This window comes from Dromiciops gliroides, chromosome 5 (assembly GCF_019393635.1).
Source record: "Dromiciops gliroides isolate mDroGli1 chromosome 5, mDroGli1.pri, whole genome shotgun sequence".
In the NCBI taxonomy this organism is placed as follows: Eukaryota; Metazoa; Chordata; class Mammalia; order Microbiotheria; family Microbiotheriidae; genus Dromiciops; species Dromiciops gliroides.
The window spans coordinates 125668735-125693901 of record NC_057865.1 but is presented as its reverse complement, the minus strand read 5'-3'; the positions used below and the strand labels follow the sequence as shown (position 1 = coordinate 125693901).

Below are 25167 nucleotides of genomic sequence, written 5' to 3'. Positions count from 1 at the left end.
GGACAAATCATTTCAGCTTCCTGGGACCTCAGTTACCTAGGTTGTAAAGTAAATGGGGGTGGATTTGATCTAAAATCTGATATTCTCTCCCTCCTTACTTCTGCCTCTTAGAATCTCTGGTTTCCTTCAAGGTTCATCTCAAACACCACTTTCTGCACAGAAGCCTTTACCCATCTCTTAAGCTGCTAGTGCCTTCTCCTCTAAGGTAAACTTCTTTCCACTTTGTATGTGTCTTGTATATTTTTATTTATGTACATGACATCTCCCCTATTATAATGTAAGCTCCTCGGAGCAGCTAAGTGGTACAGTGGATAGAGCACCAGCCCTGGATTCAGGAGGACCTGAGTTCAAATATGGGCTCAGACACTTGACATTTACTAGCTGTGTGATCCTGGGCAAGTCACTTAACCCTAATTGCCCCACAAAAAAAAAAAAAAAAAAGAATGTAAGCTCCTCAAGGGCAGGGTTTTTCTTTTGCTTTTCCATTATATTCCCAAAATCAAACACAGTGGCTGATATATAGTAAGTACTTAATAAAATGCTTGTTGATTGGCTAATGTCCCTTTCAGCTTCTTATTCTATAATTTTGAGCTTAAACAGATTATTAAGTAATCAGTAGAACCATAGAAATAATTATAATTTATAATATTATAAAACCCCTTACAATACCCTGAAGGTTTGAGATTCTCAAATCCATCTCTACTGCATTTCCATCCAACCTCTCTGAGCAGAAAGGGGAGCAGCAGCTATGAAGATGTACAGAGTGTATTTCTTTTTGGATACTGACATGGGGTTTACTATAAATGAGAATAAGTTTCTCCTGTGAGAAGCAAAACCAAAGATGACCAGATAACAGGACAGACATATCGAGGAATCAAGGAACTATTAAAGTTTAGACTGACCAACTAGATATCAGGACGGACATACCTAAGAAGTAAGGGGAGAGAGGGCAGCTAGGTGGCGCAGTGGATAAAACACCAGCCCTGAATTCAGGAGGACCTGAGTTCAAATCCAGCCTCAGACACTTGACACTTACTAGCTGTGTGACCCTGGGCAAGTCACTTAACTCTCATTGCCCCACCCCCACCCCCAAAAAAGAAGAAGAAGTAAGAGGAGATAAAATTCTATAACAGGAAAGTCAGTTAGGCATGGCTACTACCTGACTGGAGCTAGGAAACAGAGATAATCCCAAAGGTGAGGACTTGTATTTCAAAAAAATCCCCCTTGATTCTCAGGAATATGCCAAGCATCCAAGCTTTCCCCACCCCGAAAGGGAACTTTCCAGTTTTCAAGTGGACATCCTGATGGAGGAGGCAAAAAGGGGTTAACAGATAAACTGAGGCTTGAGTCCTTATTAATAGTACCTAAAAGGGTTAACAGAGAAACTAATAAGGTTTGTGTTCTTACAGTAACCAAGACAGTCTATCCCTATCAATTCTCGCCATCAACAGAAACTGTAACTAGGGACCATTAACCATTAATATCCTAGATGACAGGACACCTAGAAACCAATCTTAAGTAGAGAGGTACCATCAACACAGAGACCCTCTGGGTCTGACAAATTTTAAGCATGTCTTTAGGAACATGCGAAGAAAGGGCCAAATGTGTCCTGAGGTTCTCGTTATGACGTGTAAACCCCCAAAACACACCTCAAAGGGAAAAAGGTATCTGCCTCGAAGGTTGTCTTAGGACCCCAGGAAGTCCAAATTAGGATAAGAGCTCCCATGACTCTCCCACAAGGAGATTAAGATAATAAGGAGATAACTTGCTTTTTCTCACTATCAATATAATTCTTCTTCTTCCCCCTCTTTGAGGGACCTTTCTCCTTTGGTTGCTCTTCCTGTGGTCACAGTGTTGCAATAAAACTTGGGAAACTGAGTCACTGAGTCTTGTAATTCTTTTGGGATGTCTCACGATGAATTTGATCAATTAAACCCATCCTCCACATCAACCCCATCTATCTTCAATAAAAGCTTTTGCCTTCTCTGTTGGGAAGGAGAATATTTCTAAGCTCTCCTCCCCTTGAGGTGAAGTCTTCCACTTCTCTCTTGGTGACCTACCCTAGTATCAAATAAAAAAACCAAAACAAAACGACATTTTATTTCTAATTGGAGTGTAATTCTTTATTGAGGAATACCTAAGGACTCCCCACTAACCTGATCACAAGGTCTTGTTTCTTTACCATGCTGGCCAATCTCTCTTCTTGCTTGCCAATGTCTAAAACAACGGGGTTAATGTTGTACTTCTTGGACAAATGCTCAAGCTGATTCTTCATATCTGAGCCTATTTGATGAACAAAACATTTCAAGATATTTCTTTTGATTAGTTGTGTTCCCCTCCTGGCAAGTCAAGGAATACAATTCATTGTGACTTCTCAAAAAAAAAATTAAGTCATAGGAATTCACACACACACACACACACACACACACACACAAACACACATGTGATAAGGAATCACCAAAAGTGAAATGGAAGGTTTATTTACCCACTGTTATTTCAATGCTGCCATCTCTAGAAAGGTATTCTAGTAGCGGCTCAGACACATAGCCAGTTCCAAGTAGCAACACTTTCTTCCTATTGTCCATTGAAAGTAACTGTGCACGCTCCCTGCAAATGAAAGAAAACTTATTAAACCCAGAAGAAAAGATCGCTTTCAGCTTAGAAGTGTAGTAAATAAAACCCTCAAGAGACAGAGTTTCCAGGTAATTAATAATCCAATTGTTAATTAGACTAGCTGATAATCAAGAAATAAATGGTCAGTAGCCTCTCTTGGTAACCAAAGACCCGAGGGAGAGAAACACCTTAAATCAGGAGTGTGCCTTCTGACAGGAACACCCCTAACAAGTGAAATTCCAACCCTGTGGGCATTTGGTAGACATTTAATGAGGAGGCAGGCTAAAAGTCTTTGGCTTCTCCTGCTGAGAAAGCGGTGTGACCGGAGGTACACTCAGCTCCCTCCAGAGATCTGGGCAAGGGAAGACTCCCCATCCGGATGTCTCAGGTTAGTTTTCTCTTTTATGAGCAGTTGCCCTAAAGTCTAACTGAGGGAGTCAAGGACTTGGAGGCATGTCAGGGTGGGGCAGTGAGGGGGTGGGGCAGGGCAGGGAATATCTAGCTGAGGCTGGCTTTTGTTTACAGAGTAGACAAAAAGTAAGGTTTCCCGTTATCACTGGAAAATACGTGGTGGGGAACCTTAGGTATTCCTCTGTAAAGAATTATACTCTGGGGCAGCTACGTGGCGCAGTGGATAGAGCACCGGCCCTGGAGTCAGGAGTACCTGAGTTCAACACTTACTAGCTGTGTGACCCTGGGCAAGTCACTTAACCCCAATTGCCTCACTAAAATAAAAAAATAAATTAAAAAAAAAGAATTATACTCTCGCACATGTCCTGATTAAAGATAAAAGAAGAGTTTTATTCAGTGAAGGGGACCTAGCTACCAGGACAAAAGCCCCTTTATTCTTGTCCTTTTGATTTTTGCCCTTGCCTCTTTAACCTCTTATTAACTCGGCTCAAGGCTTTTAACCTCCTGACGGCTTTGGCTTGTGCCTTTACATCTCCTCACCCTTCAGACCAGGCCCCTCCTCCCCCTGTGATTTCTTCGACCCTGTTTAGCTTGAAGCAGTTACAGAAGAAGAATCTTTGCCCCCTTTTCCCTTACATGTAGAGAAGCAGGGAATGACACGGAGCTAAATTAGGACACTGGGTTAACTCAGAAGTTTTCTCCTTGAGAAGCAAAACTAAAAGAGGGACACACCTAAGGGAAGTAAGGGGAAATAAGGCCATTAGGCATGGCTACTCCTTGAGCAGGTTCCCAGGGGACAGTTAACTCCAGAAGTCAGGAACACCACCCCTCATTCAAGCTTTTCCCACCCCACCCCCAAAAAGGAACTCTCCATTTTTAGGCGATTACCCCAACCACCCTCTATAAATGGAAGTAAAAGTCCTAAACTTTACTGCAGCCAGGTCCCCTTGTACTGAAGCTTCTTTGTAGTCCACCTTGTCATCATAACTAAACTATGAAAGCCAATGCCCCCTTTTCAGGCATTCGCCCACACAACGGAAAGCAGGTGAAGGCTAACACAATATCCAAGATAATGCAGTGTTTAAGTCTTTCAAAGTAGTCCTTGCCCTTTTAAAATTCTACCTATACCTATTCGAAATTTGGCATAGGGCCACTACTCCCAGACTCACAAAGCCCATTTGAATTCTTCAAGTAACCTTTGCCTATTCAAGGAAAACTCACAGGTCAAGGAACAAAAGGTAATTAACTACTGGCCAACTATTTCATCATACTTGCATTTCTAGGTGCCTCAGAATACCATTAACAATAATAATAGCTATCACCTGTAGGGCACCTTATATACATGAACACATTTGAAAGAGAGAAAAAAGAAAAGAAAGAAACGAGGAGTCAATTGATGTGGTAATTGTTGTTTAAGAAATTGCCGAGGCAGCTAGATGGTGCAGTTGATAGAGCACCGGCCCTGGAGTCAGGAGTACCTGAGTTCAAATCCAGCCTCAGACACTTAACACTTACTAGCTGTGTGACCCTGGGCAAGTCACTTAACCCCAATTGCCTCACTAAAAAAAAAAGAAAAGAAAAGAAATTGCCACAGCCACCCCAGCCTTCAGCAGCCACCACCCTGATCAGTCATTCATCAGCCATTGATCTCGAGGCAAGACCCTCCACCAGCAAAAAGATGACAACTCACTAAAGGCTCAGATGATGGGTAGCATTCTTTAGCAATAAGGTATTTTTAACTATGATATGGACATTTTAAAGACATAATGCTAAAGCACACTTACTAGTGTGTTTTACTAGTTCGCCTTGCATTGGGAAACAAACAAACAAAAAATCATGGGGCTTGTTTTATTGCCATATTTGCTTTATTGCTTTATTGTGGTAGTCTGGAGCCAAACACGCAATATCTTTGAGGTATACCTCGTATTTGATTCTATACTCCAGCCTTGTAAATAGCTATTCACTCGTCACTGCAAATAGGCAATTAGAGAAGAAAACTGATTTTAATATTTCTATCTCCTGAGAGCACAGCCCTACTGATTAAACCATTTGTGGTTAAGAGCTAGCAGGGTTGACAACGAAGATAACCATTAAATGGAAATAGAATCTACTTAGCAAACCAGATCATTTCACCACCACCACCACCACCACCAACAAAAACAAATGCCTTTTTTTAAAGTTAATCTTCTTAATAGTTTTGAATCCTAAAATTAGCTCTGAGGAAATATGAGCTAGCAAGTTCCTTTCCAACAGAAGAGGTCTTAGGCAGGATCTGCTGTCAATGCAATTGACCACAGTCCTGTGTCAAAATAATATTGCTGTGTAGTCAGAGTCTTGCTTTTAACAGGGAGTCCCCTTCTGAATGCATTCTGTAAGGGTCCCAGACCAAGGCTACCCTGTCGTACTTGGCTTTCTCCCCTGGTCCCCTACTGTACTGGGACCCTTCCAGGAAAGCCTGGCCATGAAAAGAGCTGCCATCACTGAAGGGGTTCTCCTTGTTCTCCTTCCTCCTTTTCCCTGGATGCTTCACTTGTCACAGGGCTTGGATGAGAAGGCAGTTAGCAACACTTGTCTTTCTAATGAAATGGAAGTTATTGCTCCTAAGATCCTCCAAGTCTTATCTTCTTCCCTGCCTCTATATTCTGTAGCCCACGTGTGCTGTCAGCTTAATTACTCAGCTAGATGGTGCAACTGATAGAGTTATGAGCTTAGAGTCAGGAAGACCTCAGTTCTAAACCCAGCCCCAGAAACTTCCTAGCTGTGTGACCCTGGACAAGTCACTCAACTTTCGTCTGCCTCAGTTTCCTTATCATTTGTGAAGAACAAATGAGATAATCGTAAAGCACTTAGAACAGTACCTGGCACATAATAAGTGCTATGTAAATGTTAACTATGATTATTATTACATAAATATATAGACATATAGATATCTTTTATTTAAGGATCTCTGTGCCTGGACATCTGCCCCACCACTGAGCCTTTAGGACAGCTGGACATTTCTATCTATCCTGCTGCTGAACTTTCCTTTGTGTGTTGTCTCCTACAAATAGTGTAAGCTCCTTGAAAGCAGGGACTATATTACTTTTTTCCATTTGTGTCCCAAGCATTTAGTATAGTTCTTGGCAAATATTAAGTGCTTAATAAATGCTTTTTCATTCATTCATTCACACTAGTACTATCTGCTTGTTACCACCAGTAATAATTACTTACTATGAGCTCACAATAATAGAAATAATAATTGTAACAATAATAAACTATAGCTATTCCTTCCACATCATGACTTTGCAGTTTCGACATATTACGAGTCAACATAAGAGATTAAATGGGAATATTTGGGGAGTTTTGTGGAAGCCACAGAAAGGCCAGCAAATGACACAGAAAAAAAAAAAAAGATTAGAAACTCAAATGCATTAGGTCACAGTTTTAGGGCAGAGAGAAGCACTCACAGATACAAGGGGGCAGGGATACTTCCTGTTTAAGGCTGCTGCAGACTAGGAGAGCAGTAAACAGACATGTCAGAGCCTCCTAAAACTCACAGGCCCTCCAGACTGAGCTGTGAAAGCAGCAGGAGTACATAAAAGACAAAAACTCAGACAAGTCATACCCACTTCTTAGAAGTGATAAGAACCCCACTCTTATATAAAAAGTTCAAAGTCAATAAGTAGCCTGGGAAAATGAAAAAAACAACAAAAACAGAACCTGACCATGAAAAGCTACTATGGTGACAGGGAAGCTCTAGACACAAACTCAAAAGAAAATAACTTAAAAACATCTAAAAGCAAAGCCTCAAAGAAATGCAGATTGGATACAAGCCAAATGAGAATTTTTGGAAGAGCTAAAGAAAGCAATTAAAAAGCATCCAAGGGGGCAGCTAGGTGGCACAGTGGGTAAAGCACCAGCCCTGGATTCAGGAGGACCTGAGTTCAAATCTGACTTCAGACACTTGACACTTATGAGCTGTGTGACCCTGGGCAAGTCACTTAACCCTCATTGCCCCACTAAACAAATAAACAAACAAACGAATGAATGAATGAATAAAAATCAACCAAAATGAAAGAGAAGGAAGGAAGGAAGGAAAGAAAGGAAAAGTCAAATAAAAGTGATAGAGGAAAAAACTAAGACAAGAAATAAGAACTCTGCAAGAAAATTACAGGAAGAGAATTAATTGCTTGTTAAAGAAGGCACAAAGAATATTGAAGTAAAGAATTCCGTAAAACTTAAAATTGACCAAATGAAAGCTAATGATTCCATGAGACATGGAGAAACAAGAAAACAAATTCAAAAGACTGAAAAATAGAAGTGTAACAATTGGAATAACGCCACCTGCTGGATACTTACTGTAGAAGAGTTCTGCCCATGAAGGGAAGGTCTTTGAGGGCAAGACCAGGAGTCAGGAAGTGACGCGGACTAGTGGGAGGAGGAAGGAAGAGACTGGCGCTGACTCTGGGGCTTTTTCCTGAGGACTCTGGCGGAGAAGGGAGCTAGAAATGTGCTCTCCCTTTAATAGATAGGAATCTAGGCCTTTCTCTCTCTCTTTACCAAATTCTTATCCTGGTCTTGCCCTCAAAGACCTTCCCTTCATGGGCAGAACTCTTCTACAGTAAGTATCCAGCAGGTGGCGTTATTCCAATCGTTACAGTAGAAACTGTGAAATATTTAAGGAAAAACAACTGACCTGGAAAATAGATCAATGAGAAATAACTTAAGAATCATGAATCACCTGAAAGACATGAACAGTTTAGACAACATATTTGAAGAAATTATAAAGAGCAAATGTCTAGGAATCTTAGAACCAGAGAGCAAAGTCAAAATTGAAAGAATGCATCATCACCTCCTGAAATAAATTCCAAAATGAAAATTCCAAGAGATAGTATAATCGTAATCCAGAGCTCCCAGGTCAAGGAGAAAATACTTCCAGCAACCAGAAAGAAACAACTCAAATAGTGTAAATCTAAGGTCAGGATCACACAAGATTTAGCAGCTACCACAGTTGTGTGACCCTGGGCAAGTCACTTAACCCCAATTGACTCACTAAAAAAAACCCCCAAAACCTCAGAAACAAATACATAAAAGCAAAAATATTAAATGCATATTTTTCTGACCATAAGGTAATAAAATTACATTCAACAAAGGGAATTTGAATCATAGATTTTAAATTAATTAGAAAATAAATAACCTAATCCTAAGCAATGAGTAGTCAAAGAACTAAACAATTAACAATTTCAGTTAGTTATCAGGATATAAAATAAACTCATACAAATCATCAGAATTTCTGTATATTATCAACAAAGTCCAGAAACAAGACATAGAAAGAGAAATTCCATTTAAAATAACTTCAAATACTATAAAATATTTGGGAATTTACCTGCCAAAACACACCCACAGGAATTATATAAACAGAATTACAAAACACCCTTCACATAAAGACACATCTAAATAATTTGGAGTAATCTTAATTGCTCATTGGTAGGTTAAACCAATGCAATAAAAATGACAATACTCCCTAAATTAATTTACTTATTCAGTGCCATCCTAATCAAACTACTAAATAATTACTTTATAGAGATAGAAAAAATTACAAAATTCATGTGGAGGAAAAAAGATCAAGAATATCAAGAGACCCAATGGAAAAAAATGTGAAGGAAGGGAGCCCAGTAGTACCAGATCTTAAACTATACTACAAAACAGGAATCACCAAAGCAATTTGGTACTAGAAATAAAGTGGTCGATAAATGGAATAAACTAGGTACATAATCTAAGCAAATGAGCACAGTCACCTGGTATTTGATAAACCCCAAGATCCCAGCTATTGGGACAAGTGCTCACTATTCAATAAAAATTGCTGGGAAAACTGGAACTTAGTGTGGCAGAAAATAAATATCTCACACTGTATACCAAAATAAGCTCAATATGGGTACATGGCTTAGATTATAGTGATATCATAAGCAAATTAGTGGAGTATAAAAGAAATTACCTGTCAGATCTATGGATAGGGGAAGGGTTTTTGACTAAATAAGACACACAGAGGTTCCTGAGAAGTAAAATGAATAATTTGATTACAAAACATGAAAAAAAGTTTTCATACATACAAAACCAATGCAGCCAAATTAGAAGAAAAGCCAGAAACTGGGAATAAAAGTTGTAGCAAGTGTTTGGAATAAAGGTCTCATTTCTCAGATATATAAAGATGTTAACCAATTTATTAAAAATAGAAGCCATTCTCTAGTTGATAAATGATCAGAGGATATAAGCAGTTTTCCAAAAAAGAAATCAAAGCTATCAATAGTCATATGAAAAAGTGCTCTACATCACTAACTATTACAGAAATGCACATCAAAACAACTCTAAGGTACCACGCTATACCCATCAGTTTGGCTAAGATGTCAGAAAAGAAAAATGACAAATGTTGGAGGGGATGTAGGAAAATAGGAACACTAATGCCCTGCTGGTGGGAGTGTAAACTAGTTTGATCATTCTGGTGCAATTTGGAACTATGTCCAAAGAGCTATGAAACTGTACATACCCTTTGACCCACCAATATCACTACTAGGTATTCCAGGGAGCTTCAAGGAAGAGGAAAAGATCCTAATTGTACAAAAATATTTATAGCAGTTCTTTCTGTGGTGGTAAAGAATTGGAAACTGAGGGGATGCCCATCAATTATGGAATGGCTTAATAATTTGTGGTGATGGAACATTATACCAATGAAATCACAATAAAAGAAATAAAAGGAGAAAAACAGAAGCCTAACAATTACAATGGATTAACAATCCAATATAATGAAAGAGAATTTACAGACTGAATTAGGAATTAAAATCCAAATATTTTGGACATAGAGAAACACAATTTAAATAAAGACATATAGAATGAAAATGAGAGGCTATAACAAAATTTAAAGTGTATCAACTATATCTAAAAAGCAGTTTCAGTCATGTTATCAGACAAGATTAAAAACAACTCATAATTATTAAGAAAATCTAACGGGTAAAAATACATTTTGCCTAAAGAAATCATGAATGATAAACCAATGTCAGTATAAAACATATATGCATCAAATGGCATGCCATATAGATGTATAAAGTTAACTGAGTTGCAGAATAACATTGAAACAAGATGATAGAACTTAATGTTTTATCAGAGCTAGGCAAATCTTAGAGAAAGATAATGAAAATAATGATAACAAAGGGGAAAATAGAATTAAATCAACTGTTGAATTTAGAACTAAAAAATTTATAGTATCACAGAACAAGAACATTAATTAATTCATATATATCTCATAATATTGTGGTACATAGAATATGTGCAAGTTCTCAAAGAAATTATAAATGTTGAAAAAAGAAAGAAAACCAGGCAAAAATGTCACAAAATGAGAAGGGATGAACCAGTTAAGATCTGGAGTAGAGAAGCAGTCCCTATACTGGTACATGAAGGAAAGAGATCAATTGAAAAATATGAGTTTGAATCCAATAGCTTGGATGGTCAACACCAAATGTAGTCTAAGTCATTTATTTCCCTATGCATGTGATTTCCTCCATTTGCTTTAATATATCTGGTTTAGAGCATGCAACAAAACTGAGGGTAATACTTCATTATAAGTTACTCTATTTTTTTTTTAAGTTTCAGTATCATGGTAGGCAAAGTTAACCTTTTCTTTAAAAATTCATGACCATGAGATTCCTTCTTCTTTTAAAAAATCTATATATTTGGGGCAGCTAGGTGGCGCAGCGGATAGAGCACTGGCCCTGGAGTACCTGAGTTCAAATCCGGCCTCAGACACTTAACACTTACTAGCTGTGTAACCCTGGGCAAGTCACTTAACCCCAATTGCCTCACTAAAAAAAAATCTATATATTTATACCACTTCTTTGGGGAAAACTGCATGAAGAAAAAACTCAAGCAAAACAAAGGTAGGAGATGTCAGATGTCAGTTTAATGATAAAAATTTCTGTGGAATGATAGAGTATACTTAAACAATACATAATGAACATGTAAACAGAGAATTAAAATTATATAGCTGTTGGTTCCATTCTCTGTTAGAAGGTAAGAATTAAGCATTACTCAGAAGATATGATTTTTATTCTAAGTTTAACCTATGGAAATATAATATAACGTTATATTTTTTTCAACAAAAAAGTAAGGAAAAATCATTTTCTAAGAAATGAAATCCATACTTTATAGGGTTATCATAACATTGACTTACAAGACCTCAAAATATACATAAAAGGGGAAAAGGAATGCATTCCTAAATGTATGAAGATAGAGAAGGATTCTTTCTCTTTTTTCCCTTCTAAATAACAGCAAAGTAGGAAGCTCCTATCCTAGATATAAAAATATCATCATGAATAGTTATGTGTGTGGATATATGTGCACATGTGTATATGTATGTACACATATCTATATGGAAAGATAGGGAAAGGGAAAGAGGAAGAGAAAGAAAGAGAAAAAAGAAAGAGAAAAAGAGAAAGAAAAAGAGAAAGAGAAAAAGAAAGAGAAAGAGAGAGTACATGTATATGTATATATGCCAAAGTTTCATGATTTCCCATTTAGGAAAGTATATAGGAAGTTAAATATGGCAATAAAAGTAGTTAATTCTGACCACCATAGAAAAAAATATTTGCTCCAATTTCTTGGTTATTACTGTTATTACCCAAAGAATAACATAACATTTAATACAAAGTGTTCACAAAAGCAAATGTGGCAAACAAAGGCAGTTGCAACATCCTGAAACAATCCATTTCTGTACATTTTAAATCAGATATCAAGGAAAATAGGGATCTTATTTATAATGATAATAATAACTAATAATTATAAAATGCTTTGAAGTTTAAAGAATGCTTTAGGTTTCTAATGCCAAGATGGCAGAGTAAGGCAGAAATTTCCCTGAGCCCTCCCAAATTGTCCTCCAAATAACCTTACAATAATACCTCAAAACAAACTTAGGAGTGGTAAAGCAGCTTACCAGCCCAGGATAGCTTGGAAGGTCAGCAGGAAAGATTTCACTGGGATGGGAGGAGAGAGCAGCACCTAGCAAGCCAGTCACATGCCACACCACAGGAGGCCAAGGGCAAGACCCCAGGCTGGGGCAAGCTACTAGTGAGGTCCCACCCCCAGTGCAAACCAGTTGGGAGGTCCAAGCCCCAAGGCAAGCCAACAGCCTTTAGAGGACAGTGATAACGTCCCACTCCCAGTACAGGCCACCAACAAGGCCACACCCCCAGTGCTAGCCAACAGCACCCTCATAGAAACAATAATTTCATTAAAGAGAATGACAACAATGATACAACATACCAAAATTTGCGGGATGCGGCAAAAGCAGTACTTAGGGAAAAATGTATATCTCTAAATTCTTACATCAATAAAATAGAGAAAAAACAAATCAATGAATTGGGCATGCAAATAAGAAAAAACATGTAAAAAGAACAAATTTTAAATCCACAGTTAAACATCCTGAAAATCAAAGGAGAGATTAATAAAATTGAAAGTAAGAAAACCACTGAACTGAAAAATAAATATGGGAACTGGTTTTACGGAAAAAAACAGACAATGAATATTGATGCAAAAATTTTAAATAAAATACTAGCAAGAAGATTACAGCAATATGTCACAAGCACCATACACTATGACCAGGTAGGATTTAAACCAGGAATGTAGGACTGGTTCGATGTTAGGAAAACTATCAGCATAATTGACCATATCAATAACAAAACCAACAGAAACCATATGATGATCTCAATAGATACAGAAAAAGACTTTGACAAAATACAACACCCATAGCGAGCATAGGAATAAATGGAGCTTTCCTTAAAATGATCAGTAGCATCCATCTAAAACCATCAACAAAATCCACTGCTGGCGGAGTTGTGAATGAATCCAACCATTCTGCAGAGCAATTTGAAACTATGCCCAAAGGGCTATCAAACTGTGCATACCCTTTGATCCAGCAAAACCACTTTATGTCCCAAAGACATCCCCAAGAGAGAAAAAGACCTATTTGTACAAAAATATTTGTAGCCTCTCTTTTTGTGGTGGCTGAGAATTGGAAATCAAAGGAATGCCCATCCATTGGGGAATGAATAAACAAGCTGCAGCATATGATGGTGATTGAATATTATTATACTATAAGAAATAACAAAGAGGATGATTTCAAAAAGACCTGGAAAGACTTGCATGAACTGATGTATAGTGAAGTGAGCAGAAACAGGAGAATATTGTGCACAGAGATAGCAATATTGTTTGATGAAGAACTGTGAAAGACTTAACTATTCTCAGCAATACAATGATCCAAGACAATCATAAAGGACTAATGATGAAGCATACTATCCACCTCCAAAGAAAGAACTAATATTGATTGAACACAGACTATTTTTTGGTTTCTTTTATTTTTTCTTTAATTCAAATTCTCCTATCCAAAATGACTAATATGATAATGTTTTACATAGTTGCACATGTATAACCCGTATCTGATTGCTTACCACCTCAGGGAAGGGGGAGGGGAGAGAGGGAAGGAAGGATAAAATTTGGACCTAAAAAACATTAAATAAAAATGCTTATTTTTTTTTTAAATAAAACTATCAGCAAGCATTATCTGTAAAGGGGATAAGCTAGAAGCCATCCCAATAAGATAAGGAGTGAAGCAAGGATGCACATTATCACTCACCACTTTCTTCAATATTGTTCTAGAAATGCTAGCTATCACAATAAAAGAATAAAAAGAAACTGAAGGAATTATAATGGACAGTGAGGAAACAAAACTATTATTCTTTGCAAATAATATGATGGTATATTTAGAGAATTCTAAAAAATTAAGTAAAAAACTATTTGAAACAATTAACAACTTTAGCAAAGTTTCAGGTGTAAAGAATTAATTGTTATTTGAGGTTTTTATGCCTCAGCACGCACTGGCCTGGGGCTCCGCAAACTGCATGGTGCTCCACCCACTGGTTGTAGCCATTGCCAGGGCTCTGACACCTCACATCATCACCTACAAGGGCCTGGCAAAATTATAATGATTGGAAGCCTAGTGAGGGCAGTCATGTGACTGTCAGATCGGCCATCCTATTGGCTGGAGCTGTGTGGGGAGTTTCTAGGTTTGGGGGAAGAGAATCGGGCATTCGAGGTGGAAGCTGGAAAGCGACAGGCATTCTGCTGTGTTTTTTCAGCTGATTCCTGGGCGGTGGTATTTTTTCAGGTATAATAATTTCCCTTTCCCCATTTTATTTCTTTTCCCTTAATCCTACTGATCCTGTTTGTGTTTTGTTTTTAAGTTCGTTCTTGTTAAAATAAATCTTGTTCTGTTTTGAGGGAGGCTGCCAGTCTCCTTCCTTGCCCCAATATTGCGGGCAAGATGCTTAGCTTTCACTCCCCAATTAAAAATTGGTCCCCACACAGGATATAAAATAAACCCACATAAAATTATCCACAATTCTATATATTACCAACAAAATCCAGAAGAAAGAGATAGAAAGAGCAATTCCATTTAAAACAACTCTAGACAATATAAAATACTTGGGAGTCTACCTGCCAAGACAAACCCAGAACCTATATGAACACAGTTATAAAACACTTTCCACATAAAGTCAATTCTAAACAATTGGAAAAATATTAATTGTTCATGAGGAGGCTAAGCCAATATGATAAAGATGACAATTGTACCTAAATTAATTTACTTATTTAGTGCCACAGCAAACTACCAAGAAAAAATATTGTTCAGAGCTAGAAAAAATAACAAAATTCATCTGGAAGAACAAAAGGTCAAGAATATCAAGGGACTTAATGGCGGAAAAGATGAAGGGAGACAGCCTCACTATACCAGTTCTCATACCATATTATAAAACAATAATCATCAAAATAATCTGGTACTGGCTAAGAAATAGGGTGGAGATGGAAGAGATTAGGTACACAATAAATTATAGTAAATGATAATAATAGTTCAGTGTTTGATAAACCTAAATATACAAACTCTTGTGACAAGAACTCACTATTTGGGAAAACTGGAAAAAAATTATGGTTAAAAACTGGGTGAGGGGGCAGCTAGGTGGCGCAGTGGATAGAGCACCTGCCCTGGAGTCAGGAGTACCTGAGTTCAAATCCAGCCTCAGACACTTATCACTTACTAGCTGTGTGACCCTGGGCAAGTCACTTAACTCCAATTGCCTCATTAAAAAAACAAACAAACAAACAAAGAAACTGTGTGAAAACAATATCTCACATGGTATACCAAGTTAAGGTTAAAATGAGTACATGATTTAGACATAAAGAGTGCTATAAGCAAATAAGGAGAGTATGGGATAGTTTATCTGTCAGATCTATGGGTAAGGGAAGAATTTACAATCACACAAGCTATAGAGAGCATTCCATAGTGCAAAATGGATAATTTTGATTATATAAAATTTAAAAGTTTTTGCACAAACAAAGCCAATACAACCAAAATTAGAAGGTAAGCAGAAAACTGGGGGACTGGAAAAATTTTATAGCACATATCTCTGGTAAAGGCCTTATTTCTTAACTTTATAGAGAACTGAGTCAAATTTATAAGAATACAAGTCATTTCTCAATTGATAAAAGGTCAAAGTATATGAACAGGTAGTTTTCAGACAAATCAAAGCTATGTATAGTCATATAAAAATGCTTTAGATCACTATTTATTACAGAAATGCAAATTAAAACAACTATGAGGTACCATCTCACACCTATCAGATTGGCTAATGTGACAGAAAAGGAAAATGACAAATGGTGGAATGGTATATGGGAAAACTGCAACCCTAATGTACTATTGGTGTAGTTGTAAATGGATCCAACCATTCTAGAGAATAATTTGGAGCTATGCCCAAAGGGGTATAAAATTGTATATATCCTTCGACCCAGCAATACCACTACTAGGTTTGTATCCCAAAGAATAAAAAATGGGGGGGGGTGGCAAGAAGAACTCATTTGTACAAAAATATTTATAACAGTTATTTTTATGTGGTGGCATAGAATTAGAAATTGAGGGTGTGCCCATTAGTTGGGGAATGACTAAACAAGTTGTGGTATATGACTGTAATGAAATATGCTATAAGAAATAACAAACAAGATTGTTTCAGAGAAACCTGAAAAGACTTAGGTGAACTGATGCAGAATGAAGTGAGCAGAATCAGGAGAACATTGTACACAATAACAACTATATTGTAAGATGATTAAATATGAGTGACTTAGCTCTTCTCAGCAATACAACGATCAAAGACAATCTCAAAGGACTCGTAATGAAAAATGCTGTCTGCCTCCAAGAAAGAAGTGATAGCATCTGAATACAGAATGAAGCATACTATTTTTCAGTTCTTTCTCTCTCTCTCTCTCTCTCTCTCTCTCTCTCTCTCTCTCTCTCTCTCTCTCTCTCTCTTTGTTTGAGGATTCTTCCACAAAAATTACTTATGTGGAAATGTTTTACATGGTTTCACATATATAACATATCAGATTGCTTACCTTCTCAGGGACGGGGTAGTGGAGAAAGGAAGAATAGAATTTGGAATTCAAAACTTTAAAAAAAATTAAATTGTTTTTAGATGTAATTGGAGAATTTTTAAAAAGTACTTTACATACATTACTATTTTTGAGCCTCAAAGTGACCTTTTCAGGTAGATGCTACAGGTTTTAGCCCAATTTTATAGATGAGAAATTAATGCTAAGTTATTCAGGCCAATAATTTTTCTATTTTTAAGATCATAGGCAAGATTTAAGCCCTTCATGACTCCAAATCTAGCTCTTTCTACTGTGCCAAACTATGTTTCTCATAAAAGCAAAAACTGTCACCAAATCTAAAATAAGAGACTTGAGAAAAGAAGAGGCTCTAGGCAATACTTTACCTGCTTTCCCGTAGCTTCTGGATATATTTATACTTTTCAGGCAATGATCCATTTGATGCAATCACTGCCTAAAAGAATATGAAAGTAACATAATTATTTCATCATAACTGGTTTTTAAATCTTAGACTTGTTTAGAGTGGGAGTAAAGGGGATGCAGGAGGGAGAAAAGACATTTGCACAACTTACATCTCGGACAACAGGAGAGAAATTCTGACTTTCAAGAGGCTGAGTCGCATCTGATAATATCTGAAAGGCCAAATGAAACTGGTAAGAAGGTTTCCTTGTGTTGGCATGTGCACAGAAACATCTGTCAAAGAAGAAAGGAATTTGGAAAAGCATGTTTTCTAAAGAGCACAGCGTTCTGCCTCCTAAGGACTTTCAACTCTGCCCTAAAGAAGATGCCATTTCAGCATAAATTCCAAATTTTAAACTACCAGCTGGTAACTATGGTAATATCACCACCTCCACTCTAGGCAGAGTTTATGGCAAAGAAAAACATCCCCGACCCTGGTTAAATGAGCTGTATCAAGCTTGTTAAAAATTACAGCACAGGACTTATCCCTGACTACCACCCTTTCCAGCAAATAGTCACTACTTCTCAGCTATAGTCCCTTCTAGCAGAGCGAGGGTATGGCCAATGGCCAACCAAATACCCCTGCTTCTTCTCCCATGCCTAGACACACAGAGACAAGACATGAGTCAAAGAGTAAATGCCTTCATAAGGTTGTACTCAAACTGAATAATGGAATACATGGCTCTGTGCCATAGGACTAGTGCATTGTGGGCAATTAGTACCATACTCCCTAAAAATCTAGCAAGAGGGATCCAGAAAACAAAACTACAACCCCCAGAATCTACCTCTCTAAACTCTTATTCTATTTTCAAGTTGTATCCAAAAAATCTTAGCTACTTAAGCTCTACCCTCAGGGACTGGGAGTAAATAGTTCACTAAATGTGTAGTCAAGGGGAAAGAAGGCAGTTCTGTGATCCCTCCCTGGTCCCATACTAAAGTCTAGTTTGGCATCACCTCCCAAATGGGGCAAGGAGGGTGCTGAGCAACTCTTTTTATTTCGAATTACTTTCCTCTTAGAATATAACTCAAATGTCTGCACTAAATGGAGATTTTTTCTTGGGGAGAGGAATGAGATAACATCTGAGGCATGGAGTAGTTCGCCCAATATAAAAAACTAGTAGTACTATGGTAAAGAGAGAGGCAAGTCAGGGAAGGTACAAAGAACCACCATATTATCCTAATGATATCCTGTGTGACTATTAGACCTTAGTCACTTCGCTTCCACATACATATAGTCCTTATATTACATAATGGTTCCTTATACATAATATCTATTAAATTCCCCATATTATGTATATAGAGCATACATTTAATGTCACCATAAAAAAACAAACGTCTTTACCATTTACATCCTGTTCAGCTCACTATTTGACATTCTTTTGCAAGCAAGGCATGTCAAGAGTTAAAAAAAAGAAAAGGATATTTGTTAGAAAGGAGGAAGAGCACAGCCTTGTGAATTTAGCTTTGTTGCTAACTATTCTGCCATTTTAGAATGGTAGTTTCCAAGAGCTACAGCTCAAATGGGAAAATACCCAGCATTTAAGGAAAAGCTTCCTTAGCTTCTGAGGCTAAGAATCTAGACCTATTATTGCCAGAAACAAAGTCCTACCAGGAAACATTAACAACTACTTGTGTCGAATTATAACATAAAAATATATGGGGTTGGGGGAGGATGGTGGTGGTAGAGAGGTTCTTTTTAGCAAAGCAACCAATGAATATGCGATATAATGATATTCCAGGCACTGACCACTAACAAAGATATAAAATCTCTGCCAACTACTCTTCATAATTTTACTAGGACCATTTGATGAATTACCACAGAAAGAGATCCAATTTGATTTTTTATTTTTATAATACACTAAATCAGATGAGAAGGGTTTTAAAATGACCCAAACTGGCCTGGATATTAGGACAAATGGTTCAGAGAGAAAGAGAGAGGTGGAGAAGGGGAAGAGGGAGGGGAGTAAGGGAAAGAGGTAGTGAGGTTGGGAAGGGAAGGGGGTAGAAGGAAAGAGAGATGAGAGAGGGAGGGAGGGAGCGAGAAGGGGGGTGGGAGGTGGGAGGTGGGAGGTGGAGGAGGAGAGAAGGAGGGGAAGATGTGGTGAGGGTGGGGAGAGATGGGGTAGAAGGAAAGAAAGAAGAAAATGAGGTGGGAAGCAGGAGAAGAAAGGAGAAGAGACAGATGTAGTGATGGTGGGGGGAGAAGGGTTTAGAAGGAAAGATAGAAGGAGGGAGAGAGAGAATGGGGGAGGGAGGGCGGGAGGGAGAGAGAGAGAGAGAGAGAGAGAGAGAGAGAGAGAGAGAGAGAGAGAGAGAGAGAGAGAGAGAGAGAGTTCAAAGGTACATTTTAATCAAATATACCTTAACGAGAGACAAATAAACTCTGAGAACAAAGATGATAACAATGGTAAAGCAAGGAAAGTAGAAGATTAATAATGTAAATTTTGCAAGTAATACTGGAGAAGAGAAAGAACTACAGAAGATTTCTTAGATGGAAAAGATCAGAATATTCTTTAAATGTCTCTGGTTTCCATTCAAAATGATATCCTCATTGCTGAGTCCACCATTCCACTTACCATTTCTTCAACATACGGAAAAAGCATATCTCCGAAGCATTCTGTAGCTTCAATTGGGAGCTGGGCTGGTAAATTGTCAATGGAACACATGAGTATCCCAGAGCCTTCAACACTAGAAGAAGCAAAATGACTCATATGTGCAAAAATGACCAACATACCATACCTTTTAACACTCCTCACATTAGTATGAATAGTATATTATGTTGGCCCACCGCAAAACTATGTATATGATATACAAGAATAAAAATAATTGACACCCTATTTACTACTAATGTCTTATACAACAATCTTCCATTTCTATAAATATTACATGTGTATTTAAAGTTGAAATGCTTGCATTTTTTATAACTTAGCATTTAAATATATATGAACTCAGAAGAGTCATCATGGTTTGGTAGAAAGGACACTGGACTTAGAATAAGATTTAGATTAAAACCCCAGTTCTAACACTTACTGGCTATGTAATGATATATGCACGTTATTTCTTCTATCTGAATCTCAATTCCCTCATTTATAAAGTGCAGGAAATGGTTCTTTTAACCTAATTCACAAGGCTAAAAAGTGTTTCACAAATCTTAAAGCACTACATGCATGTGAATTATTACCTCTCAGACCCTCACAGCCTTTAGTATGTTTCTACTGCCATCAAAGGCTCACACATCCATGCTAGTAAGTGCTGTGATGTTGTGCACCTAGACAATTTTCTCCTGGCATTTTAATAACCTAACTGAAATATCATAGATATATAACCCCAGGGGCAGCTAGGTGGCACAGTGGATAAAGCACCGGTCCTGGATTCAGAAGAACTTGAGTTCAAATCCGACCTCAGACACTTGACATTTACTAGCTGTGTGACTCTGGGCAAGTCACTTAATCCTCATTGCCAAAAAAAACATCACCCCAAAACAAAAAACAAACAAACAAATATATAACCTTACTCCCCTCCCCAATTCAAATTAAATTACTTAGTTTAACAAACTCACCTGTCATGAATAATATGCTGGTCAGCATCATACATACAAAAGGGACTATCTATTGTTGTACACTCTGTCATGAATTCTATGGACCCTCCAGTGTCCGCTGAAATGTCACAAATGGCCAGAAGTCTGAAAGAGAGGAAGCCCATATGTCTTACTGTGTTACCAACTGAAAGTTGTCATCAGTACTCAAAATCAACAACAAATATAACAAAAGCAAAAGATTAGATAGCAGCTTCTAATATGCATTTCCCAGTCCTTTCCACTGAACACTGAGGGGAAAATAATCAAATAAATAAATAAATAGCCAAATCAACAAACAAACAAATAAATAAATAAATGAGTGAACAAACAAGCAAATAAATAAACGAATGCATAAATAAATAGATAAATAAGTAAATGAGTAAATCAATGATCAATGAATCAGTGAATAAATAACTCAACTAAAGGAAAGATTACTAGGAGGTTCTTCCAAAGGAAGACTTGGTTTTCTCACTTAAAAACAAAATTAACCAGAGAGGATGCCTTTCCTTAGAATTATCTTTGACAAAAGAACAGCTACCTATACTTCTCTAGATCAATCAATCATAAAGGAATTTATTAAGCAATTACTATGTGCCAGATACTGTGCTAGGTGCTGGGGATGAGACAAGTGACACCCCTTTAAGCTATCCTGTTCACCGCCACCTAAATAATCTTGTTAGAACACTACTCACATCACATCATCTCCTTTCTTTTTAAAAAAGAGCCAGCGATTAATTAGTATTCCTTTTTATATTATTACCATATATTACTATTTATAATATATTATTTTAATATATCTTATTCCCCTCAATTACTTTAAAACAATTTAAAACATTTTTTAAAAGTTTTGAGTGTCAAGGGACAGCTAGGTGGTGCAGTGGATAGAGCACCAGCCCTGGAGTCAGGAGTACCTGAGTTCAAATCCGGCCTCAGACACTTAACACTTACTACCTGTGTGACCCCGGCCAAGTCACTTAACCCCAATTGCCTCACCAAAAAACAAAAACAAAAACAAAAAAAAGTTTTGAGTGTCAAGTTCTATCCCTCCCTCCCTCCTTTCCCTGTCCCTGTCCCCAAGACTTTAAGCAATCTGATATAGTTTATAAAATATCATCTCTTTTCTTCAAGTCCGATTGGTAGTAAGGGTCCAGTGAAGAATGCTTTCCATACTTTGGCCTGGTAGGCCATGCCTTCTAACAGTCTGGCCCAAACCTACCCCCCAGGCTTTATGTTCCACAATTCCTCTATGCCATCCTTCTCTATCATCAGTCTGGTTTACATAGGGTTCTTGGAGCACACCTTGTTTTTCTTATTTCCACATCTTTGCCCACAATGTCCCTCTCACTCCAAGAGTGTCCTTCACCCTTACTTCTGCCCACTGAATTCTATCATCCCATTAAGATCCAGCTCATTTTCTACCTATGCCATGAAGCCTCACCTGAGCAAACCAGTCCACGAGGTTCTTCCTCCTCTGAACTCTTATATTACAGATATTGACTGTACAACTCACTTAGCAGTTAATGACGACCATCACATCACATTAGTTATCTTTTTCTGCGTCTATGTTTCACCTCTCCAAAGAGAATCTAAGCTCCTTGAGGGCAGGGATCCTATCTTGTACCTTTTTTAATCTATTAAGGTACCTAGAATGGTACTAGAATAGCTATTAGCTTTTATTATCACAGCACTTAAAATAGTGTCTTGGCCACTTTGAGTACTCAATAAGTATTCAGTAAAATAATTCAGCCCTAGGATTCATGGTAGCACTATCTAGATTTGAAGATGGAAGATGGAATCTAATGAAAGTTCTGCTACTTTTCACTTTCATTGCCATAGGCAAGTCATTTTTAATTCCATGGGCCTCAGTGTCTTTACCTATAAACTGAGAGGCTGGATGATCCAAGGCCCTATCTTGGGGGCTAATATGAAAAAAGAAAATTGTTAGCCCTACAGTAAAAGATCTTTATACTTTCTGGAGAAGGGAGGAAGAGGGGAGATTAAAAATTATATTAAAATCAAAACATGTTTTTTAAACAGTTTGTAAATTTTATTTATAAAAACAGGAAGGGGCAGCTAGGTGGAACAGTGGATAGAGCACTAGCCCTGGAGTCAGGAGGACCTGAGTTCAAATCCAGCCTCAGACACTTAACACTTACTAGCTGTATGACCCTGAGCAAGTCACTTAACCCCAATTGCCTCAACAAAAAATTAAAAAAAAATAATTAAAACATAAGAGTAGATACTTACTTGTGGGGCAGTGAAGGGCAACCCTCAACAGCTGCAACTGAGGATTTGACTGGGGCAAGGAGCTTCTGAGCATCTTGCCGACTCAGTAGGCGAGGAGTGTCTTGTTCCCAGTAGATTCCATTAATTAAACAAGTAGTGTATGGGGCAATCTATGAAGCAAATTCCAAGAGACCATATGAGATATAAAAGGTAACCTACATTCATAGGATTATGCTAGAAGCAAACTATCAACAGTATATCCAGGAACTAGCTTTTAAAAATTACTTTTAAAAATTATTTTTGTTGACATCTTCTGTTTTTATATCACCTTTGTTTGCAAATATATCTTTTGCCCCTCCCATATTTAAGGGCCATCCCTTGTAACAAAAAATTTTAAAAGAGGGTGGTTTAATAAAAACAATCAGCATCAATAAAATCTGATAGTGTATTCAATGTTCCACACCCATAATCCCTCACCTCTTCAAAGTATATGTTCTCAACTCTTCTCCAGGGTCAAGCTAGGTCATTATAACTATTAACCTTATTTCTTAATGCCTCTTTAGTTTTGATAGATCATTGATCATTCTTTCATAGCAAAAGACAATCAACTGAGCAGGTTCTACCATATCCCAGGTGGCAGTGGGAGCTCCCCATGAAATAAAGCTATGGGGTCTTTTTTATTTTCATTTGGTAATAGCATTACTTAGTAGGTAAAGAACAAGACTTCAAATCAAGAGCCTGGTATTGTATTTCTGCCTCCAATGCCACCGACTACATAGCCTTAATCAGGCTACCTCAACTTCTCTGGGCTCCGTTTTCCTTACCTGCAATAGGGGGATAATATGTACCCCATTCCTCACAGGGATGCTGTGAAGATTAAATCAGATAACAACTGTAAGCACTGTGAGGTCCACAGAGGAAGGTGCTATATACATGCATACATAGTATTTACAGTCAGAAAGTTCTGAATGTACTCAGAGCTAATAGTCTGACCTAAGAATTTTTCAGTTTCACATTCTTTCATTTACAAGTTGCATTTAGTGTCACATCCTACATGACTTAGATGGCATTAAGAGTGTAACTTGTTTTACATAATTACACATATATAATCTATATCTGCTTACTGCCTCAGGGAGGGAGAGAGGGGAGGGAGGGAAGGAGGGATAGGAGTTGGAACTCAAAACTTTAACTATAAATGTTTATTATGTTAAAGAAAGAGAGAAAAGAACTGGAAATAACAAATAAATAAATAATTAAATAAATGGATGGATGGATGGATGGATGAATGGATAAATGTATGAATAAACAAACAAATAAATGGATGAATGAATGAACAAATAGACAAACAAATGAATAAGTAAAGAAATAAATGATTATGCAAGCAAAGGGATGAAGGAGTAAATAAATGGATAGATAAGTAAATTATTAAAAATAAATGACTAAATAAGTGATATGTATACATACATATATACATACACACAAGCATACAAACATATATAACCATAACATGGCAAACACAGTTCAACACTGGTAACTAGAAAATGAGCCGCTGTCCACAAGACCCCTCGACTGAATAAAAGGTGTTCTTCTTTCTACAAATGCATGGCTGCTAAAACTTGCTCACATGGCAAGAAAGGATCACAGGCCACAAATGAACAGAAAAGCTTTATGTTAGGATACTGCTAGTTTCTTGCTATCATGCATTTTGAATTGCGGGATTTGTAAAATACCTTTTCCTGGGGATGGATTTGCATTGGTCCACACATAATTTTTTGAAACATAATCAATGGCATGAATGAGCAAGATCAGTAGGTATGGATGGAACAGATTTGTCTAGAGAAGGATCAAACCCATGACTATGGCTATATCATGAATACCAGTGTGTAAAGTTAACCAGCCCAAGAAGACCACAGAAAGTTACAGCCTAAGGTAAGATGGTACAATCCTGAGGTAAAAAGACAGAATCAAATAAAGTAATTCTGACAGAGCCCTGCAGACAGAAGCCCCAGAAAGTATACCAAGGGAAAATTGAGCATTCCTAATGCTAACTGGCTACTTTCAAAAGGACTCAAGAATTATCACATTTTGATCAATTGATAATGGAGACAAAAAATGAATTGACATACTCCTAACTGTTCTTGCCTAAAACTGCCTACCTCATAGCAAAACCCCACCATCTCCAGAGCCAAGAAAGAACAGATTAGAATACTCACATCAGTGTTAAAGCGAGATGTATAGAGGTGAGGATGTTTGTCGTATTCTACAGGGTCATACACCCCATCTCTTTTCCTGACAAGGTGATGATGGCGACTTAACACTGTCCCATACACTTTCCTGAGATCTAGCAAAGAAGAGGGAAAAAAAGGTAAAGAAAAAATAGCAGGTCTATGGCATAACACTAAAATACCATGATATATACTTTTTTT

The 25167-nt window shown here is 37.5% G+C and overlaps 1 protein-coding gene across 2 annotated transcripts in view; it reads right to left on the bottom strand.

Annotated features, from left to right (window-relative positions):
- The window catches only part of AASS (aminoadipate-semialdehyde synthase), a 71874-nt gene that overhangs the window by 21024 nt on the left and 25683 nt on the right, over positions 1–25167 (bottom strand). For both annotated transcript variants that reach the window (XM_043968166.1, XM_043968165.1), the window contains exons 8-15: positions 24955–25082; positions 22763–22911; positions 20498–20620; positions 19515–19626; positions 17052–17111; positions 16866–16933; positions 2486–2607; positions 2157–2283 (exon numbers count right to left, since the gene is read on the bottom strand). In XM_043968166.1, coding sequence (XP_043824101.1) covers positions 2157–2283; positions 2486–2607; positions 16866–16933; positions 17052–17111; positions 19515–19626; positions 20498–20620; positions 22763–22911; positions 24955–25082 — 889 coding nt within the window. The remainder of the gene's footprint in view (positions 1–2156; positions 2284–2485; positions 2608–16865; positions 16934–17051; positions 17112–19514; positions 19627–20497; positions 20621–22762; positions 22912–24954; positions 25083–25167) is intronic.